A 21,142-nucleotide genomic window follows, 5' to 3' on the forward strand; every position below is an offset into this window, starting at 1 on the left:
TTTCGATGGACACCAAGGCTCCTTCCATAGTTTGGCTATTGTAGACATTGCTGCTATAAAATTTGGGGGAAGGTGCCCTGCTGTTTCACTGCATCTGTATCTTTGGGGTAAATCCACAGCAGTGCAATTGCTGGGTCGTAGGGCAGATCTATTTTTAACTCTTTGAGGCACCTCCACACAACTTTCCAGAGTGGCTGTACCAGTTCACATTCCCACCAACAGTGCAAGAGGGCTCCCCTTTCTCCACACCCTCTCCAACATTTGTTTTTTCCTGTCTTGTAAATTTTCCCCATTCTCACTGGTGTGAGGTGGTATCTCATTGTGGTTTTGATTTGCATTTCCCTGATGGCAAGTGATGCAGAGCATTTTCTCATGTGCTTGTTGGCCATGTGTATGTCTTCTTTGGTGAAATGTCTGTTCTTGTCTTTTGTCCATTTCATGATTGGATTGTTTGTTTCTTGGGTGTTGAGTCTGATAAGTTCTTTATACATCTTGGATACTAGCCCTTTTTCTTGTATTTCATTTGCAAATATCTTCTCTCATTCTTTAGATTGTCTCTTAGTTTTGTTGACTTTTTCTTTTGCTGTGCAGAAGCTTTTTATCTTAACTAAGTCCCAATAATTCATTTTTGGTTTTGTTTCCCTTCCCTTCATAGATGTATCTTGCAAGAAGTTACTGTGGCCAAGTTCAAAAAGGGTGTTGCCTGTGTTCCCCTCTAGGATTTTGATGGATTTTTTTCCCACATTTAGATCTTTCATCCATTTTGAGTTTAACTTTGTGTATGGTATAAGAGAATGGTCTAGTTTCATTCTTCTGCACGTGGCTGTCCAATTTTCCCAGCACAATTTATTGAAGAGACTGTCCTTTTTCCAGTGCATAGTCTTTCCTGCTTTGTCGAATATTAGTTGGCCATAGAGTTGTTGAAGGTCCGCTTCTGGATTCTATATTCTGTTCCATTGATCTGTGTGTCTGTTTTTGTGCCAGTACCATACTCTCTTGATCACAGTTTTGTAGTACAACTTGAAATCTGGCATTGTGATGCTCCCGGCTCTGGTTTTCTTTTTCAATATTCCCCTGGCTATTTGGGGTCTTTTCTGATGCCACACAAATCTTAAGATGATTTGTTTCAACTCTGTAAAGAAAGTCCATGGTATTTTGATAGGGATTGCATTAAATGTGTAAATTGCCCTGAGTAGCATTGACATTTTTGCAATATTATTTCTCCAGTCCATGAGCATGGAATATTTTTGCATCTCTTTGTGTCTTCCTCAGTTTCTTTCAGAAGTGTTCTGTAGTTTTTAGGGTATAGATTCTTTACCTCTTTGGTTAGGTTTATTCCTAGGTATCTTATACTTTTGGGTGCAATTATAAATGGGATTGACTCCTTAGTTTCTCTTTCTTCAGTCTCATTGTTAGTGTATAGAAATGCCACTGACTTCTGGGCTTTGTATCCTGCCACACTGCCGAATTGCTGTATGAGTTCTAGCAATCTTGGGGTGGAGTCTTTTGGGTTTTCTATATACAGTATCATGTTATCTGCAAGAGGGAGAGTTTGACTTCTTTTTTGCCAATTTTTTTGAATGCCTTTTATTTCTTTTTGTTGTCTGATTGCTGAGGCTAGGACTTCTAGTTTTGTATTGAATAGCAGTGGTGAGAGTGGACATCCCTGTCGTGTTCCTGATTTTAGGGGAAATGCTCTCAATGTTACCCCATTGAGAATGATATTTGCTGTGGGCTTTTTGTAGATGGCTTTTAAGATGCTGAGGAATGTTCCTTCTGTCCCTACACTCAGAAGAGTTTTGATCAGGAATGGATGCTGTATCTTGTCAAATGCTTTCTCTGCATCTATTGAGAGGATCATATGGTTCTTGTTTTTTTCGTTGTTGATATCTATCACATTGACTGCTTTATGAGTGTTGAACCAGCCTTGTATCCCTGGGATATATCCCACTTGGTCATGGTGAATAATCTTCTTAATGTACTGTTGGATCCTATTGGCTAGTATCTTGTTGAGAATTTTTGCATTGATTTTCATCAGGGAGATTGGTCTATAATTCTCCTTTTTGGTGGGGTCTTTGTCTGTTTTTGGAATTGAGGTGATGCTGGCCTCATAGAATGAGTTTGGAAGTACTCCATCCCTTTCTATCTTTCAGAACTGGTTTAGTAGAATAGGTATTGTTTCTTCTTTAAACATTTGAGAGAATTCCCCTGGGAAGCCATCTGGCCCTGGATTTTTGTGTCTTGGGAGGTTTTTGATGACTGCTTCAATTTCCTCCTTGGTTATTGGCCTGTTCAGGTTTTCTGTTTCTTCCTGTTCCAGTTTTGGTAGTTTGTGGTTTTCCAGAAATTTGTCCATTTCTTGTAGATTGCCTAATTTATTGGCGTATAGCTGTTCAGAATATGTTTTTAAAATTGTATTTCCTTGGTATTGATTGTGATCTCTCCTTTTTCATTCATGATTTAATTAGAGTCTTTTCTCTTTTGTTTTGAATAAAGCTGGCTAATGGTTTATCTATCTTATGAATTCTTTCAAAGAACCGACTCCTGGTTTCTATTTCATTGGGTTCTGCTCAAATCTTTATTAACTCTCTTCTGTTTGGTGTAGGTTTTATTTGCTGTTCTTTCTCCAGTTCCTTTAGGTCCAAGGTTCTTTTGTATTTGAGTTTTTTCCAATTTTTTGAGGGATGCTTGTATTGTGATGTGTTTGCCTCTCAGGACTGCTTTTGCTGTATCCCAAAGATTTTGAACGGTTGTATCTTCATTCTCATTAGTTTCCATGGATCTTTTTAATTCTTCTCTAATTTCTTGGTTGACCTTTTCATCTTTTATCAGGATGCTCTTTAACCTCCTGAGTTTCTTCCATATTTCTTCTTGTGATTGAGTTCAAGTTTCAAAGCATTATGGTCTGAAAATATGCAGGGGACAGTTCCAGTCTTTTGGTATTGGTTGAGATTTGATTGTGACCCAGAATCTATTCTGGAGAAAGATCTATTCTGGAGAAAGTTCCATGTGCACTTGAGAAGAATGTGTATTCAGTAGTGTTTGGATGTAAAGTTCTATAAATATCTGTGAAATCCATATGGTCCAGCGTTTCATTTAAAGCTCTTGTTTCTTTGGAGGTGTTGTGCTTAGAACATCTGTCATTTGCAGAAAGCTCCATGTTGAAATCTCCCAGTATTAGTGTATTATTATCTAAGTATGTCTTTACTTTGGTTATTAATTGATATACTTGGCAGCTCCCACATTAGGGGCATAAATATTCATGATTGTTAGGTCCTCTTATTGGATAGATCCTTGAAGTATGATATAGTGTCCCTCTTCATCTCTTACTTACAGTCTTTGGGATAAACTTTAATTTATCTGATATGAGGTGGCTACCCCTGCTTTCTTTTGAGGACCATTTGAATGGTAAACGGCTCTCCAACCTTTCATTTTCAGGCTGGAAGTGTCCTTAGGTCTAAAATGAGGCTCTTGTAGACAGCAAATAGATGCGTCTTGCTTTTTTATCCAGTCTGAAACCTTGTGTCTTTTGATGGAATCATTTAGCCCATTCACGTTCAGATTTACTCTTGAAAGATATGAATTTAGTGTCATCATAATACCTATTCAGTCCCTGTTTTTGTGGATTATTTCTTTGGGCATCCTCCTTGTTTACAGAGCCCCCCTTAATATTTCTTGCAGAGCTGGTTTGGTGGTCACATATTCTTTCAGTTTCTGCCTATCTTGGAAGCTCTCTGTCTCTCCTCCTATTCTGAATGAGAGCCTTGCTAGATAAAGTATTCTTGGCTGCATGTTCTTCTCAATTAGGACCTGAATATATCCTGCCAGCCCTTTCTGGCCTGCCAGGTCTCTGTGGAGAGGTCTGCTGTTAATCTAATATTTCTCCTCATATAAGTTAGGGATATCTTGTCTCTTGCTGCTTTAAAGATTTTCTCTTTATCTTTGGAATTCGCAAGTTTCACTATTAAATGTCAGGGTTGAATGGTTTTTATTGATTTTAGGAGGGGATCTCTCTGTCTCCTGGATATGAATGCCTGTTTCTCTCCCCAAATTAGGGAATTTCTCAGCTATGATTTGTTCAAATATGCTTTCTGTTCCTCTGTCCCTTTTGGCACCCTCCGGAACTCCAATTAAACTTAGATTTTTCCTTCTGAGGCTTTCATTTATTTCCTTTAACCTTTCCTCATGATCTTTTAATTGTTTTTTTCTTCTTCCTCAGCTTCCTTCCTTGCCATCAACTTGTCTTCTATGTCACTCACTTGTTCTTCTACCTCATTAACCCTCGTCATTAGGACCTCCAGTTTTGATTGCATCTCATTTAATTGATTTTTTAATTTCGGCCTGATTTGGTCTAAATTCTACAGTCATGAAGCCTCTTGAATCCTTTATGCTTTTTTCCAGAGCCACCAGTAGCTTTATAATTGTGCTCCTGAATTGGCTTTCTGACAGCGAATTGTAATCCAAATTCTGTACTCTGTGGCAGAGAGTCTGTTTCAGATTCTTTTGTGGTGAGCTCTTTCTAGTCATTTTGCTCAGTGTAGAGTGTCTAAAAACAAGTTGTACTTGTTAGAAGCACAAACTCTTCTCTTTGTAGCCAGTGTTCCAGCTGTTCTCTCTTTAAATCTCAGGTCGAATTCATAGGTTTTTCAGGATGATTTGAAAGTTACCTAGGTAAGTTGGTGGGGCCAGGTGACTTGGGGATCCTACTCCTCTGCTATCTTGCCCTGCCCCCTCTATAATACTCTTTAAAGTTATAATATTTTGTAATTGAATAAAATAACAATGAATATTCATGGAATTTGCTGATTTTGTTGTTTTAAAGATTACATTTCTTTAATAAAACTTTAATTCCTTGGGCAACTGCTGTTTTTCTAATCTGGGATAAAGGATATATTTTATGGAACATATATTTTTGAAAAGCATTTTCATGCTCCTTTTGTTTCCTTTAAATGAAAAAAAATTTTAAGTAAACTCTGATACTTAGAGAAAATTTCTCTTTTTTCCCTTTCTAGTGATATTTGGGCTCTGGGGTGTGTCCTATATGAGATGTGCACACTTAAACATGCAGTAAGTAGAAGTTTCAGAAATATTTTAAAAATTATGTCCTGAAGTACGTGTAATATTTCTGTTTTTTAAAAATCATATGGTATCTTTCAGATCACCCTCTTGTATTAGAAATTCTGTCAGTTTTTAAAGTTCTCATCTTTTCTCAAGTATAAATTTAAATTGATTTTCCCATAACATATATGCATATATTACATACATACATTATATACTTGTTATTATAATACATATGTCATATTTTTTCCAGGAATTTTTTAAGATTTATTTATTTTGAGGAGACAGAATCTCCAGCAGACTCCCTGCTCATTGAAGAACTGGAATGGGGACTCAGTCCCATGATCTGAGTCATGACCTAAGCCGAAATCAAGAATTGGACGGTTAACCAACTGAGCCAGCAAGGCATCCCCCCAGAAAATTATTTCTAAATGACAAAAATAAACTTGCTATCTTTTTAATGTTACATTTACATGTGAATTTGATATTTTAACTTAACAATTTTTGTTTCATCTTAGCAATTTTTCTCAAAACACCCAGAGTATTTGGATTGAATTCTATTTGAGTTTGGAATTGAAATTAAAGAATATTTTTCAACATATTTATCAAGGGATTTTATCAGTTCAAATACCCTTTAATTAAAACTTTAATTTTGGGGCAGATGGATAGCTGAATTGGTTAGATGTCCAACTCTTGATTTCAACTCAGGTCATGATCTTAGCATGGTGATTGAAGTATGATCCAGCCCCGTGTTGGGCTCCATGCTCAGCAGGGAGCCTTCTTCCCCCACTTGAGCGTGCTTAAATATGTGTGCAGTCTCTCTCTCTCAAATAAATCTTTAAAGAAATTTTTTTTTATTTGAGACTTTGTTGAGCTGGCACATAATAAATCCAAAAGGGGCAGTTTTTGTCTTAAAGTTGGATTTTAATCCAACTTTCCATTTCAAAATTTTACTTTTTAAAAATCTTCCCTTGAGGGTGCCTGAGTGTCCCAGTCAGTTAAGCATCTGACTCTTGATTTCAGCTCAGGTCATGATCTCGGGATGGTAAGATAGAGCCCTTCAATGAAGGGCTCCTTGATGGGCATGAGTCTGCTTGAGATTCTCTCTCTGTCTCCCTTTGCACAGACTCCTGCCATGTGCCTATATGTTGGCTTGCTCTCTTTAACAACAACAAAAAATGCCGTATTAAACAATAATGTATTTTTATTACAGAAAACTTAAGAAAATAGATAAAAATTTAAAGAAGTGAATGAGTACCAAAAGCATTTCTTCCAATTGCTGATGAGTACCTGTAATATTTTGTGTCCTTCCAGGCTTTCTTCTAGATTGATTTGTGAAATGAGGGTTTTGGGGGCAGCCCTGGTATCTTAGTGGTTTAGTGCCGCCTTCAGCCCGGGCGTGATCCTGGAGACCCAGGATTGAGTCCCACATCGGGCTCCCTGCATGGAGCCTGCTTCTCCCTCTGCCTGTGTCTCTGCCTCTCTCTCTCTCTCTGTGTCTCTCATGAATAAATAAACAAAATCTTAAAAAAAAAAAAAAGAAATGAGTGTTTTTTCCTCTCTGCAGTTTATTTATATTGTATAAGTTGTGCTACAGACTGTTTTTATTGCTTCATATTATTTGGGGGTTATTTTTTCTTTGTTGTGTTTTTTTCTTGGCTGCATACTCGTTTTCTGTATTGCCTTACAAGAGTGTAGATTGCCAAAGTTGTGTGTGTTTTTTTTTTTTTAATTTATTTATGATAGTCACACACAGAGAGAGAGAGAGAGGCAGAGACACAGGCAGAGGGAGAAGCAGGCTCCGTGCACCAGGAGCCCAACGTGGGATTCGATCCCGGGTCTCCAGGATCGCGCCCTGGGTGAAAGGCAGGCGCCAAACTGCTGCACCACCCAGGGATCCACAGTTGTTTTTTTTTTTTTTAAAGATTTTATTTATTTATTCATGATAGTCACACACAGAGAGAGAGAGGCAGCGACACAGGCAGAGGGAGAAGCAGGCTCCATGCAGGCAGCCCGACGTGGGATTCGATCCCGGGTCTCCAGGATCGCGCCCCGGGCCAAAGGCAGGCGCCAAACCGCTGCGCCACCCAGGGATCCCTAGATTGCCAAAGTTATGTGCAATGGATTATTAGATTTTCAGATTATTTTAAGAAATTGGTCAGTTTTTTGACATAGTTATTTTAGGACTAAGTCAGTGTATTTTCTTTCATTTTTTTCATCTATGTTCTGTTATCATTGCTTCTGGATTTTGGAATTATTTACTCTTAAGTAGACACATGAAAATAAGTAATTCACTAACCTTCATGAAAAGTTTGTCAGCTGAGAGACCGTGAAAAATTGTTGTAGTGAAGGTAATCTATAATTATGCATTTAGAATTCCATCCTAGGTACTTGGATATTTTTAGACTACTGAATTGTAGTCAGACTTTAATATGCTGAATAATCATATTTTAAATGTCTAGGAAAGTTCAAGGCTTAGCAGAACTTTTTTGTGCTTGGTATAATCACCAATACTTAATTTACAGCATGTTTTGTTAATGTGTATATTAAGAACATGTTGACAGTGTAGAACCTGTTCTATACTATTTTAGCAGAGATGTCAAAAGCTTAATTTTATTTACTTTCAAAATGAAATCTTTAGATTTTAAACTGCCCTATGGCCGTCTTTCTTTCTTTCTTTCTTTCTTTTCTTTCTTTTCTTTCTTTTCTTTCTTTTCTTTCTTTTCTTTCTTTCTTTCTTTCTTTCTTTCTTTCTTTTCTTTCTTTCTTTCTTTCTTTCTTTTCTTTCTTTTCTTTCTTTTCTTTCTTTTCTTTCTTTTCTTTCTTTTCTTTCTTTCTTTCTTTCTTTCTTTCTTTCAAGATTTTATTTATTTATTCATCAGAGACACAGGCAGAGGGAGAAGCAGGCTCCATGCATGGAGCCCAACATGGGCCTCGATCCCAGGACTCCAGAATCACGCCCCCCGGCCCGAAGGCAGGCACTAAACCGCTGAGACACCCAGGGATCTCTGGTCTTCTCTTTCTTTTTTTAATTTTTTTTTTTAATTTTTTAAATTTATTTATGATAGTCACACACAGAGAGAGAGAGAGGCAGAGACACAGGCAGAGGGAGAAGCAGGCTCCATGCACCGGGAGCCCGACGTGGGATTCGATCCCCGGTCTCCAGGATTGCGCCCTGGGCCAAAGGCAGGCGCTAAACCGCCGCGCCACCCAGGGATCCCCGGTCTTCTCTTTTTTAACTTCAGTTAGAGTTTATGTTGTGTTACTCCTAAAATATACTATTCCCATTGATATGACTTACATTCCCCTTTGGAATATTTGCCACATTGCTTCATGTGTGGCTTTTGGGAACATCACACACTTAAAAATAATAATGAGCAGTGTTTAAAAGAAAAGAAATTAATACCTTCTTTTTTTTCCCCTAAGATTTATTTATTGGAGAGGGATAGTGCCCATGTGTACAAGTTGGGTGAGGGGACAGAGGAGAGAATCTCAGGCAGACTCCCTACTGAACTTGGAGCCTGATGCAGGACTTTATCTCACAACCCATGAGATCATGACCTGAGCCAAAATCAAGAGTCAGACACGTAACCTTTTGAGCCACCCAAGTGCTCTAATACTTTCATTCATTATATTTTTCCCAGGTACTTTTTGTTTTGTGGTCTTGTTCATTTACTGCAACAGGGGCATAGGTAGGCAGGTCTTAAGTGAAGACTACAAGATTTGTTTTCATCTTTATTATTATTATGTTCTTATAAAATCCTTAATATCTTTATTCCATCTTGCAGTGTTTTGAATAAATAAAAATCTTAGAGTAAGTTATAATGTTTTATGAGGACTGATATTCTCTTAAATATGTTTATTTATAAACAAGTGAACTTTGTTCTGAAGAAATATGCTAAAAAAGGAACATATGCTGACTAAAATATTTGTAAGGGGATTGTATTTCTGTTCTATAGGAAAAGGACTATTTCTCATTGTTTATTCCTATTTTCAATTTATGTGTGTTTCATATATGTTAATTTATTTTCTGGATTTTAGTTCGAAGCTGGCAATATGAAAAACCTGGTACTGAAGATAATATCTGGATCTTTTCCACCTGTATCTTTACATTATTCTTATGATCTCCGCAATTTACTCTCTCAGTTATTTAAAAGAAATCCTAGGGATAGACCATCAGTCAACTCCATATTGGAGAAAGGTTTTATAGCCAAACGCATTGAAAAGTTTCTCTCACCTCAGGTATGTTTGTTGTTGTTTTTTTTTTAAACTTTAGAACAGTAGGGTTATGATGCTTAACTAGGACATAACCTATGTTTTGAGGAGAGCACGTCACAATTCTGGGAGAATTAGATGCTTTTTTTCAGATGACACTGGAGTCACCTTTCTTTCCATTCTCATATTTTTCCTCTTTGGATTTGTGTTCTGGTTGTGAATCTATAGGAGGGAAAACATTCCTCCTGTGTTTTAACACTTACTGAACTTCTTATCCTTCTGATCACTACATGTGTGGTAGTTTTTCCCACACCAAGGACTTCTGCAACACAGCTGGGTGTCCTACAGTTTAGTTCAGTTCTGGCACTACCTGGAAATATAGATCATAAGATCCCAAAATCAGATGAAGGAGTGCATAGGGCAAGGTCTGAAAGAGTCTTGGGTACAGGAGCTTCTGTTCCAGTGAAACTGGGATGTGTTAGCCTTCTGGCATGTTTACCAACACAGTCCAGTCCTGTTCTTCAATATTTTATGGCAGCTTTCTTATGTAGACACGATTGATTAAATCATTGGCTCTTAGTGTTTGACTAATCACTAGTCCCTTTCCTCTCGAGGGGAGTAGTGAAGCTGAAAGTTCCAGCCCTCTAATCGTGTGGTAGATTTCCTTGGCAATCAGCTTCCATCCATAGGGGCTTTCTAGATATCACTTTATTAACATAAATTCAGGGGTAGTTGAAAGAGATTTAGGAATAAGAAAAGACACCTTTATTCTCATACCATTTAGTTACTTTAAGGGTTTTAGGAGCTGTGTTTGCCAGGAACTGGCATCAAATATGTATTTCTTATTCTAAATCACAATATCAGAAAATCATTCCTTTGTCTTTGTTTTCTTTTGTTTTGCTTTCCAATTTTTTTTTTTATCATGGTAAAATATCACAACATAAAATATTCATCTTAGCCATTTTTGAGTGTGCAATTCAGTGATATTAAATAGATTTTCACTGTTGTGCAGTTAATACCAGCATTCATCTTTACAACTCTTCATCTTGTAAAACAAACTCAGTCCCCTTAACCAGTTACTGCCCATTCCTTCTGTCACAACTCCTGGCATTCACCTCTCTACTTTCTGTCTTGGGTTTCTAACTGTAAAATTATGATTTAAAAAATAATTAAATTCAATATAGTTAACACACACAGGGTTATGTTAGTTTCATGTGTACAATATAGTGATTCAATGATTCTGTACAGTCGTGCTTATCAAGGTAAGTGTACTTTTAATTCCCTTTACCTATTCCACCCATCCCCCTACTCACCTCCCCTTTGGTAACCATCTTGAGTTGTAAAATTATTAAACATTTCTGTGCCTCACTGACAGGTAAACACAATGGCATTATAAATATATCATCAGGTGATTATAAGAATTAAATAGAAAGTGATAATGTACATAAAGTGCTTAATGTCTAGCATGTAATAAGTGCTCAATATATTCAGTATACATTAGATATTATTGATGTGTCATTTTATTATACTAATATGTATATGTTAGTATCTTAAGGTTTGGCAATTATTGGAAGTTTTGTGGGCATTTATATGTATAACAGATTGTTGATTTAAAATTTTTCCTCTAGTACTCACATGTATAATAAATATTTGTTGAGTTGAACTGAATTTTACTTTGACCAGATTTACTAAAAAATTATATCAAATCATTTCTACAAGTTTTTGATACAAGTGTGATCACTTGAAACTGGAATTATTTATTACATATTCTGTATGGCCTTTGTTAATTTAAATGATCACTGTTAAACTCCTCTGTAAATCATCCATCTAACAAAGTCATAGTTTTATTACTTTTATATGCTCATGGGCTAAGAGGGACATGTCATATATTCTCTGACTTAATCGAATATCTGCAAACAATATTCAGAAAACAGAGATGTGGATTTAACTGTTACTACCAGGAGAACACAAAATTAGTTCGCAAAAAGCCAAGTAAAATGTATAGATTGAAGGTTAATTATATAGGACATAGCAAGAATCTCTGAAACATAGGTGTCTTATAAGACTCCTTTGTTAGAAGTAACATTTTCAAGGACAGATTTATGATGCAATATACTATTGTTTTTTGGCAACCACTGGCGATTCACTGAATCTTGCTGAGGCCCCCTCCCCCAATAAACCGTAGTTAGGACATACAGTTTCAAGGTTGAAGCACTGGAATTCAGCGAGCCAGCAATGAAAGAAAATGTTCAAGCCTCATGTATCAAAATTTATTATATGCAAAGAAAAAAGGACAAATTATTAACAAGTGGAATATTTAGTATGTTTTAGTATATGAATAGCTCTTTGTTGCTATTTAGACATCACCTAGATTTCATTTTTTATGAAAATCTCTTCTTTGGTTCCTAAGTTTTATTTTCTGCTATATATCACTTATTCAGTATTCTAGTGAGAAAGTTTATAATACATTTTTAAAGGCTTTAACTTTGAAACAATTTGTGAGCTTTACTGTATAACATATGAACTACTATAATGTTCTGTAGGTTTTTAAAAAATCTCTTCTTCCTAAATTCTGTCAGCCAGAGCTTAATAGAGCTTAATTTGCAATCTTACACACCTTGAAGGAAGCTTGACAAATCATGGATAAGCTCTGATTTCTTAGGAATATAGGTGCTGTCCAATAGTAGTGCTTTCTATGATGTGAAGTGTTTTATATCTGCATTGCCCAGCATTGTAGCCACTAGCCACTTGTGGTTATTGAATACTTAAAATGTGCCTAGTGTGACCAAAGGGCTGAATTCTAAGTTAAATTTACCTAAAATTTTCATCAAAATAACTACATATGGATGGCAACTATATTGGACAACACAGCATAGAGATTTCAGAATCTTCTTGGATTCTTTATGCCCCATCTCTTAGTTCATATTTGCATTCACACAAAAAAGAAAGACTCACATTCAAACAATGACAGAAACTATCTAGTTTGGGGCACGTTGGAGTTCATAAAGCACCCATTTTCTTCCATGCAAAAGAAAGGGAAAACATGCAAATGTTTAAAAGAGAAAATATACTCTGCTCAGAATTGCCTGTGAACCACACCTTCACTTAATTTATTTTTTGGTGCAGTGGTTTTCAAGCTTTAGCATACATTAAAAAAAAAAAAAAAAACACTTGGAAGGCATTGCTGGGTCCTATCACTACAATTTCTATTTTAGTGATTCTGAGGTGGGAGCCTGACAATTTCCACATTTAATATGTCCCTGGTGATGCTGATTCTGCCAGTAGGAGACTTGAAAACTGCTTTTTGGGGGACCCTTAAGGGGACAAATGACCATCTCAGTCATGGTTTTTTGCCTGTCGGAGCTTCTGTTCCACTGCTACTGTGTGAATATTCTCTCCAGCAGGCCTCATTTCTCTTGAAAAAAGAAAAAATTAATTTGCTTTCCTTTCCCCACCTCATAAGAAAAAGCAGGTTTAAACTGAGTTAAATCATTGTTGGTGTCATAGTTTCACACTTAAAAAGAAAAAAAAAAAAAACAGTGAGTAGGGAGGAAAAATGACTTGCGGGAAATACTAATGATTTTTGGTTCTCAAAGATGTTCATGAATGCTAGGGAATAGGACCTGGAGTATTTTAGTAATAGTAAAAAGAGATACTTGTTGAGTTATGTAAGAATAATTGAATATTTTTCCATGAGTATCTTTACAATTACATATTAATAGGAGTGAAAACTCATTGGAGATACAGAGAAGATTCAGAGTAAAGTTGAAATAACTGATAGGTTAATCTGAGAAAGGGGTAATTAAGAGATTATTAGTTTTGAGGTAAACAAGGGATTTGGCTGTATATAGAACATAGAGGCTTTTCCAGATAAGACATAATTGTGTTAAATTGCTGAGTTTGTGTGGGCCTTTGTTGTTCATTAGGTTAATTTGAGAAGAGAACATGTCTGGAAAAGTAATAAAATTTATGAGTCGAAGGGAATTAGGATGAGAGGGCTTTGGTGAATGGATTTACTAAGGTTGAATAAATACAGTTTATCTGATAGCATATGTATGACTAAAAAGGGGGGAAAATGTAATATGATTAATGGGTAGGTTTTTTATTTTGGAAATTTAACATCTTTTCTAACTGTGTCCTCTTTCAATCTAAGCTTATTGCAGAAGAATTTTGTCTAAAAACATTTTCCAAGTGTGGAGTGCAGCCTATACCAGGTAAATGAAATTTAATATGAGTCCTTTAACCTGTATGCAATAAACAATATACTAATACTAATTAGTAATACTTTCTAATTATACCAGAGATATATGTAGATATAATAAGTTGGGGTTAATTGTAGATAAATTTAGCCCAGAGGGAAATGAATCTTTAAATTATTTTTGATTTATGACAGTATATAACACTTTCTGATGAATTAATAATAAAGTTTCCATTTCTTGTCTGCCTTATTTAAATGAAATCTATCTTGAAGTCTTTCATCTTTATCAGTTGCTTAGCTGATATTCTGAGCAGATTTTCATAAAATGTCTTAGTTAAGTGTAAATCTTTATATATCTTTCTTTGAAAAATACTTCATATTCTAAAATTTTTAAAAAGCGAATTATTATGAAGTCAGGTACCTTACCAAGGTTAATTTTCTTTTACTGTGGCCTGTAGCAGGAGACCATTTGTAGGATTGTCAGTATGGTTATATACTCTGTGTGTGTGTGTGTGTGTGTGTGTGTGTGTGTGTGAAGGAAATTATATTTTTTCTTCATAGGCTGATTTCATAATGGATTTTTAAAATCAGAAGTTATGTAAGATTTGAAGAGCATATTGTTTTTCAAACATAATGCTTTGCATATTCTCCATTTTGAGTTTGAGTAAATTAATAAAAATAAATACCATATTATGACAGTGAGTCCATGTTAGCTGGAAGTGGTATGGGAGTGGTAAGGCCAGCCATATTTAGCTCTTCCTAAAGACCCTTAGACCCATCCTCTCAGTGTGTGGAGATTGTCAGTCCCTGGGAAATCAATTTACTCTAAACAAAATTCACAAGAGAGACACAGCAGAATCAGCAATGTCTCTCCTGGCAGCCAGCCCTCATGAGAAGTCAAATCTTAATCAAAGCCTCATTGTCAGAGAGACCAGAATTACTCCTTGTCAGCACATTCTTTCCAGTTAGATAAGCCTACATAGGAATTAGAAAGTCATTTTATTGTAACAGGAGTTGGATGAATGAAATGTGGAATAGCATGAGGCTAAAATAGAAATTTTATTGCTGATGGGCTAATAGATACTTTATGGGCTCCATCTCCCCATATTAAGCTTTATCCTACTGGTAGCCTTTTCACTGAGAAATTACCCCCAAATCAGATTCCCCTCTTTTCTGGAAGTAATTGGGAGCTATTCAATATTTTTCTCTTGGGAATCATTTTTATACTTTTGTGACTTTAGTTCCTTCTTCAGTATGTGTACCAGTATATGTATTTCTTTGATTGTTTTAATATATTTAGCCAAGTTACAGTGTTATGATGTTGTATATATGTATTCTGATTTCATCTCACAGTTGAACTCTCAGAGGGAAATTTTTTTCTTCCACTTTTCCTAGTTCCTAGTTAATATCTTTGAGAGATATAAATAGTAGACTTTCCTTTAAATTTCTTCAGTTTAAGTGTTTTTCTTGAGTTTATTGTTCTTGGACTGAACTTTATCTAGGCTTCATTAAGAATTGGATACATAAGGGGCACCTGGGTGGCTCAGTCAGTTGGGTGTCTGTCTTTGGCTCAGATTTTGATCCTGGAGTCCAAGGATCAAGCCCCCATGTCAGGCTTCCTGCTTAGCAGGAGTCTGCTTCTCCCACTCCCTCTGTTCCCCCCCCCCGTACCCTGCTCCTGCTCACTCTCTCTCAAATAAATAAAATATATTTAAAAAAAAGAATCGGATAAATAATTGCTCTAGGGCCTATCCTTGTATATAAATTTTTATGTATCTCTGATTATTTCTTTGAAAGCAATCCATAAACATTGTTCTTGATATAGATTGCTCTCTAGAAAGTTTGACCATTTTATATTCCCACTGATAGTGTATAAAGGTACCCATTTCAGGGGACCCTGTGCTATAATGATTGTTTTAAAGTGTTTGTTTTCTGTAGGTCTGTAGGTATAGACATCATTCAGACTGTAGATGAAGAAATTATTAAAGTTGCTCAGAGTGATTGTATTAGTGTTTAACGGTTGCTCTTGAAATTTATGTGCTAGTTTTGAGAGTAATTTCTAAAACAGTAAATGTTTTTAAAAATATTTTTAACAGCTTTATTGAGTTATAATTCTATACCATTCAGTTCACCCACTTAAAGTCTACAACTCATTGTTTTTTAGTATATTCACAGATACATACAGTCATCACCCATAGTCAGTTTTAGGGATGTGCTTTTTTTTAATATGAGAAATTTCAACATTTTAAAGATGCATGGCTTTTTGCTTTTTTAAAATCCAAAATGGCTTTATTTATTTTTTTTAATAAAATTTATTTATTTATTTTTATTTTTATTTTTTTTATTTACAATAGTCAGAGAGAGAGAGAGAGAGAGAGGCAGAGACACAGGCAGAGGGAGAAGCAGGCTCCATGCACCGGGAGCCCAACGTGGGATTCGACCCGGGGTCTCCAGGATCACGCCCTGAGCCAAAGACAGGCGCCAAACCGCTGCGCCACCCAGGGATCCCCAAAATGGCTTTAATATCAAATAGTTATAATGAAGGCATGTGTTAAGGAGTGAACAGGATTTTAAAAGTCTCAAATGCTGTCAATGATTATAAAAATGAAAAAGTTATCTTGAAGAATTTTGAAATTAAAGACTTAATATTAACAACTCTAGGAAAAACTCTCTGTATCTTTTCATGTAGCTAAAAGACCAGCTTCAGGACAAAGCTTGGCTTCTGTTGTGTCTGCTCAGAAAATTACAAAGCCTGCTGCTAAATATGGAGTACCTTTAACATATAAGAAATTTGGAGATAAAAAATTGCATGAAAAGAAACCACTTCAAAAACATAAACAGGTATGATCATATTACAAACTGTATATTAGTAACAAATTTAACTTGATCTTTTTTTATTGCAGCTCAATTCAGTTATCTTGATACTCATATAAGATTGTTTTTATTAAGTTACTAAAGAACATTGCTATTCTCTGCTTCACCAGTCTTCTAAAACTAATAGAAGTCACAAAGAAATATTAGTACATATATTAAGTAGTTGGTGCAATAAAAAGAAAGTGACATCAGTGAAATCACTTTTGAACAACCTAAGCAGAGCCATTTATTTTTGTGCATAAATCAAGTAAATATAATATACTTTATAAAATGTGGGAAAATTTTGTATTTGAGAATTCACAACCAAATAAATCAGAATCATAGAGCTGGAAGGAATGTTATTATACAGTCTATAATAATTCAGATGAAAAGAGTAAGGCCTGTAGAATTTAGGTAAAATTCCCAGGAACACAGTTTGGTTGCAGGAATTTGACGTTTTTTTTATGTCAGTAGCTGCATACTTTGGCATATGAAACCTGTTTTGTTTTGGGCTACATATGCATATGCATGTAGTCCATGCATGCATATGTACCTACACATTTGTTTAGATATATATGAATAGTGAACACTGCTGTAAGAGAAATCTGAATTAAAATCTATTCATAAGGCAGTTCAAATGATTACTGTAAATTAGTCTTCAAATAAGTTGTATAAGTCAGCATCCAGTCAGGAGAAAAAAAAACACATAATAATTTGAGGAGAGTTTAATATAAATAATTAGTAACTATGTTTAGGGAATTAACTTTAAGGGATAAAGAACTCTAGAGAATATAGGAACAGCAGATATGGGAAGCAGCCACTATTCCTAGCAGTGAGACACAATACCCAAAGAAGGAATAGATTTTGGAAGATCTCCCCAACCCCACCCTTAACGGCTGAGATTCAAACCTGATTGGGTATGGTATGGCTATAACCCACTGGATGGTGGCGTTCACTGAGGTGTCATAGGCTGAGGCTGGCATTCATAAAACTTTCCACTGTAGAGCTACTGAAGCTCCTGGGAACCTGCCTAGAGTGCCAGTGAAATGTACTGGGAAGCTGCTTGGGAATCACTGGATCTACTAGGAAGCCTGCTGGAGTGCTGCAGGTGGAAGTTGCCAGTGTTGCTGAACTCTTTGGTAGTAGGCTGGGATGCCAGTTGGGTCACCAGCAGAATTTGGTGGTGGGAAGTTGGCCTTGAGGCTTGCTAAAAATCACAGGGAAGCTGGCAGGGCAGCAGCAGAACTCTCCTGAAAGCTGCCCACACAGGGGTGAATGTCAGTGTGCCCCACATGCTGCGGGTACAAGAAGAAAGAATGCCTGTTAATCAGAAACAGAAGCCATGTCCTCTGCACCTTTCAAAATCAGCTCCTGACAAAGCTTAACATCATGTTAGCAAGCAAGGAAGTGTTTATATTATCTAGCTTCTCACAAGGAGGACTATGAAGGGTGAATTTGCATTTGAGAGGCAATATGATAAACCTGCACACAAGTTTTCCCTCCCTCCCTCCTTTCCTTCCATCCTTCCATATAACACTTGTCTAGGTGTAATAGACCAATTCCAGCATATGTTTTATCCCTCTTCTTTATCACCAGAAGCCCTGGACCTCCTGACTTTTCCTTCATTAGCTGGTCTCTCCATATGGTTCTGGTTGTACCCTAATCTGACCCCCACCCTCTTGCATATCTCCCTGAACTCTTCCAGAAAGCCCTCTATAGCACATTACCAGCAAAATCCCCTGTATTCTAAACTTGTAGACATTTTCTTCATCTTTTTGCTCTAAAACCTTTCTTGTCCCTGAACATACTGTTGTACAGCTCTCTTACACGGTGACTGCTTTCTCTAATCCCTTAATACCACTGCGTCTAAAGTAGGATGAGGAAGGTGTTTTCCTTGCTTCTCACTGCAGCATTCTTCCATGCACCCTAACCATCCCCTCCCCCAAACTTTTGAGGCTTTTGCTACCAGACTCTATCACCTGTTAACCCTCTGTGTTAGGGTCATCTACAGACTGTCATTTTTAGATTTTAACACTTGACTCCTGGTCACCCTTCCACACTTGGGATTCAGTATCTTGGTGAATTCAGTATCCAAAAAAAATGATCCTTCCAATATTACACAGTCTTTAATTTTCTTGATTGTTCTCTTTCAATGATTTTGTCTACCGCCCTCGCCTGTAATCATACCATGACATTTATCATTATCAGTTATAGCAACTCTTCCATAGTTTCAGTTATAAGCATCCTATGACTTACCACTACTTTCTGTGTTTCCAGCTTATTCCTGGAGGACTCTGCCTCCACAACATCTTTGTCCTATGTGGATCCCAAGATTTTTACTAGTTATTTTCAATGTCCCTCTCCTCTCTCTCTCTTTTTTTTTTTTTTTTCCTTTTTAAAGATTGTATTTATTTATGAGAGACACAGAGGCAGTCATAGGCAGAGGGAGAAGCAGATTCCCTGCAGGGAGCCTGATGCGGGACTTGATCCCAGGAGCCCCAGGATCACGCCCTGAGCTAAAATTTTTGGTTGTTATTCATTCTTTTAAAGAACTATCCAGAAGACCCATTTTGTTACTGTGTTTAGCAAATTGATAAATATTAAAAAACCAAAAACTACAGAGAAACAATAATGGTTAACTCTTGAGAACACTGGGATGGGGGTACCTGGGTAGCTCAGTGGTTGAGCACCTGCCTTCGACTCGGGGTGTGATCCCGGGGTCCTGGGATCGAGTCCCACATCGGGATCCCTGTGAGGAGTCTGCTTCTCCTCTACTTGTGTCTCTGCCTCTCTGTGTGTCTCTCATGAATAAATAAATAAAATCTTAAAAAAAAAAAAAAAACAAAATGTGTGTGTCTTTAAAGATGTGTCTTTATTCCATGAGAGTAAACAGTAGGAAAAAAAAGAGTTTTAATAACTATTTTCTTTAGAGAAGTAATCCGCTAAGATTATCAGTAGTAGCACTAAAGATACTACAAATTAATATAATTCCTTTACCTGTTGTTCCTAAGAGTTCATATCTAACACCAGCTTATTGACATAAAAAAACATAAAATATGCTCATATAGAAAATATTCAGTGGCAAAGGTAATACCCTACCAAATAAATACTGTATTTATGTTTGTATATTGAGCACTTTTTAGAACCTGCATCCACCAGTCTCTATAATGCTACAGAATTGTGAATCTGAACTAAACTGAACTTAGTAACTTAATAACTAGACCTTGTATGTACTTTTTGTTCCTTTGTTCATTACATACCCCCTCCTCCTTTTTAAAATGTTCTTTTCTTTGACTCTTTCCTATGTAGGTGCTTGTGATATTGATACTGTATTTTGTGAGCCCTTAATACAAAGTAAAGACACTGTTTCTTCTGCCCTCAAGCATTACAGTTTAACGAAAGGGAGATAGGCTTGATAAAAAGCAAAAGGAGCAATTTGCGTGAGGACTGTTCATATTGTTAGCTTGTAGGTTAAAGAGTATAATATTGGCATTATGTCCAGGAGCGCTGCTGCATAGGTAGTGTGGTATTGATGTTTATAGTTCTCCACTGATCTAAGGGAGGTAGGAAACACTCAAATTGTTTTCTGAAGACTTTTATAACTCCTTTAGCACTTCATATGTATCTTCTAATGCTGTTTTTTTTTTTTTTTAATTTTTATTTATGATAGTCACAGAGAGTGAGAGAGAGAGAGAGAGGCAGAGACACAGGCAGAGGGAGAAGCAGGCTCCATGCACCGGGAGCCCGATGTGGGATTCGATCCCGGGTCTCCAGGATCGCGCCCTGGGCCAAAGGCAGGCGCCAAACCGCTGCGCCACCCAGGGATCCCCTAATGCTGTTTTATTAGACTCTTCTCTCTGAAGTTAGGGACCACGTTTTGCACAAAGTGGGTGTTTAATAAGATTTTTTTAAATTAGTGAATAAATGATTAAATTTCTGCTTAGACTGCATACTGCCATGGTCATCGTGTTCAGTGCTACTTTGTAGCAACAGACAGTCTCTTGTGCCAGCCCTTGAGGCTTCTTGTACCCCACCCAGGCACCACTGTACTGCCACTACCCACTGTCTAGTCAGTTTGTTGCTACTGAGGAGTTTGCTGTGCACTGGGTGACATATTTCAACAAGCCAGATATTGATGCCTACAATTGAATAAAGGGATGTGATCTGGTTCTGGAACCCAATATCATGGATGCTGCTTTGCAGGCATGTAACCTAATGATTTTGCTAATGTAGTTCACATCCTCAAGGTTGTTAAAGACAAAGTAAGACCTCATGAGGAGCTCTACCCCTGTGTCATCTAGGAACTTAGACTCATTTTAGATGAACTGGAAATCTCCACTCCAGAGGAACTGGGCCTTGACAGAGTATAAGCCCCACGGATGGGCTTCTCAAGGTTTATTCATAATGCTACTTAATTGTAGACAATCACCTGGAAATGCTGATGATAACAAATTACTTTATTCAAACAAGTTTTCCGTTATCGAGTACCAAACCATATAATGGTAACTTGGACTTTAATAAAAGGGAAATAAGTTTGAACTGAAAAGGGGGAAAAATTCGAATCAGGAAAGCAATATTCTTTAATATTTTAATAGCATTTAGTAGGGTTAAAGACAATGAACGTAGGGGTATATACATCGTTTCAAACTAGCATTTTCATTCCCTTTGTATGGATACCTACTAGTAGAATTGCTGGATCCTTTGGTAGCTTTATTTGTAGTTTTTGAGGAACCTCCATAGTGTTTTCTGTAGTGGCTGCACAAATTTACATAACAACCAGTAGTGCTCTAAGGGTTGGTTCCCTTTTCTCTACATCCT

At 36.7% G+C, this 21,142-nt stretch overlaps 1 protein-coding gene across 1 annotated transcript in view; it reads left to right on the forward strand.

Annotated features, from left to right (window-relative positions):
• Positions 1 to 21,142, forward strand: part of NEK1 (NIMA related kinase 1) — a 234,607-nt gene that overhangs the window by 40,617 nt on the left and 172,848 nt on the right. The window contains exons 9-12 of the mRNA XM_041767197.1: positions 5,013 to 5,067; positions 9,100 to 9,300; positions 13,427 to 13,487; positions 16,161 to 16,312. Coding sequence (XP_041623131.1) covers positions 5,013 to 5,067; positions 9,100 to 9,300; positions 13,427 to 13,487; positions 16,161 to 16,312 — 469 coding nt within the window. The remainder of the gene's footprint in view (positions 1 to 5,012; positions 5,068 to 9,099; positions 9,301 to 13,426; positions 13,488 to 16,160; positions 16,313 to 21,142) is intronic.

The sequence above is a fragment of the Vulpes lagopus genome, chromosome 8 (assembly GCF_018345385.1).
Source record: "Vulpes lagopus strain Blue_001 chromosome 8, ASM1834538v1, whole genome shotgun sequence".
In the NCBI taxonomy this organism is placed as follows: domain Eukaryota; kingdom Metazoa; phylum Chordata; class Mammalia; order Carnivora; family Canidae; genus Vulpes; species Vulpes lagopus.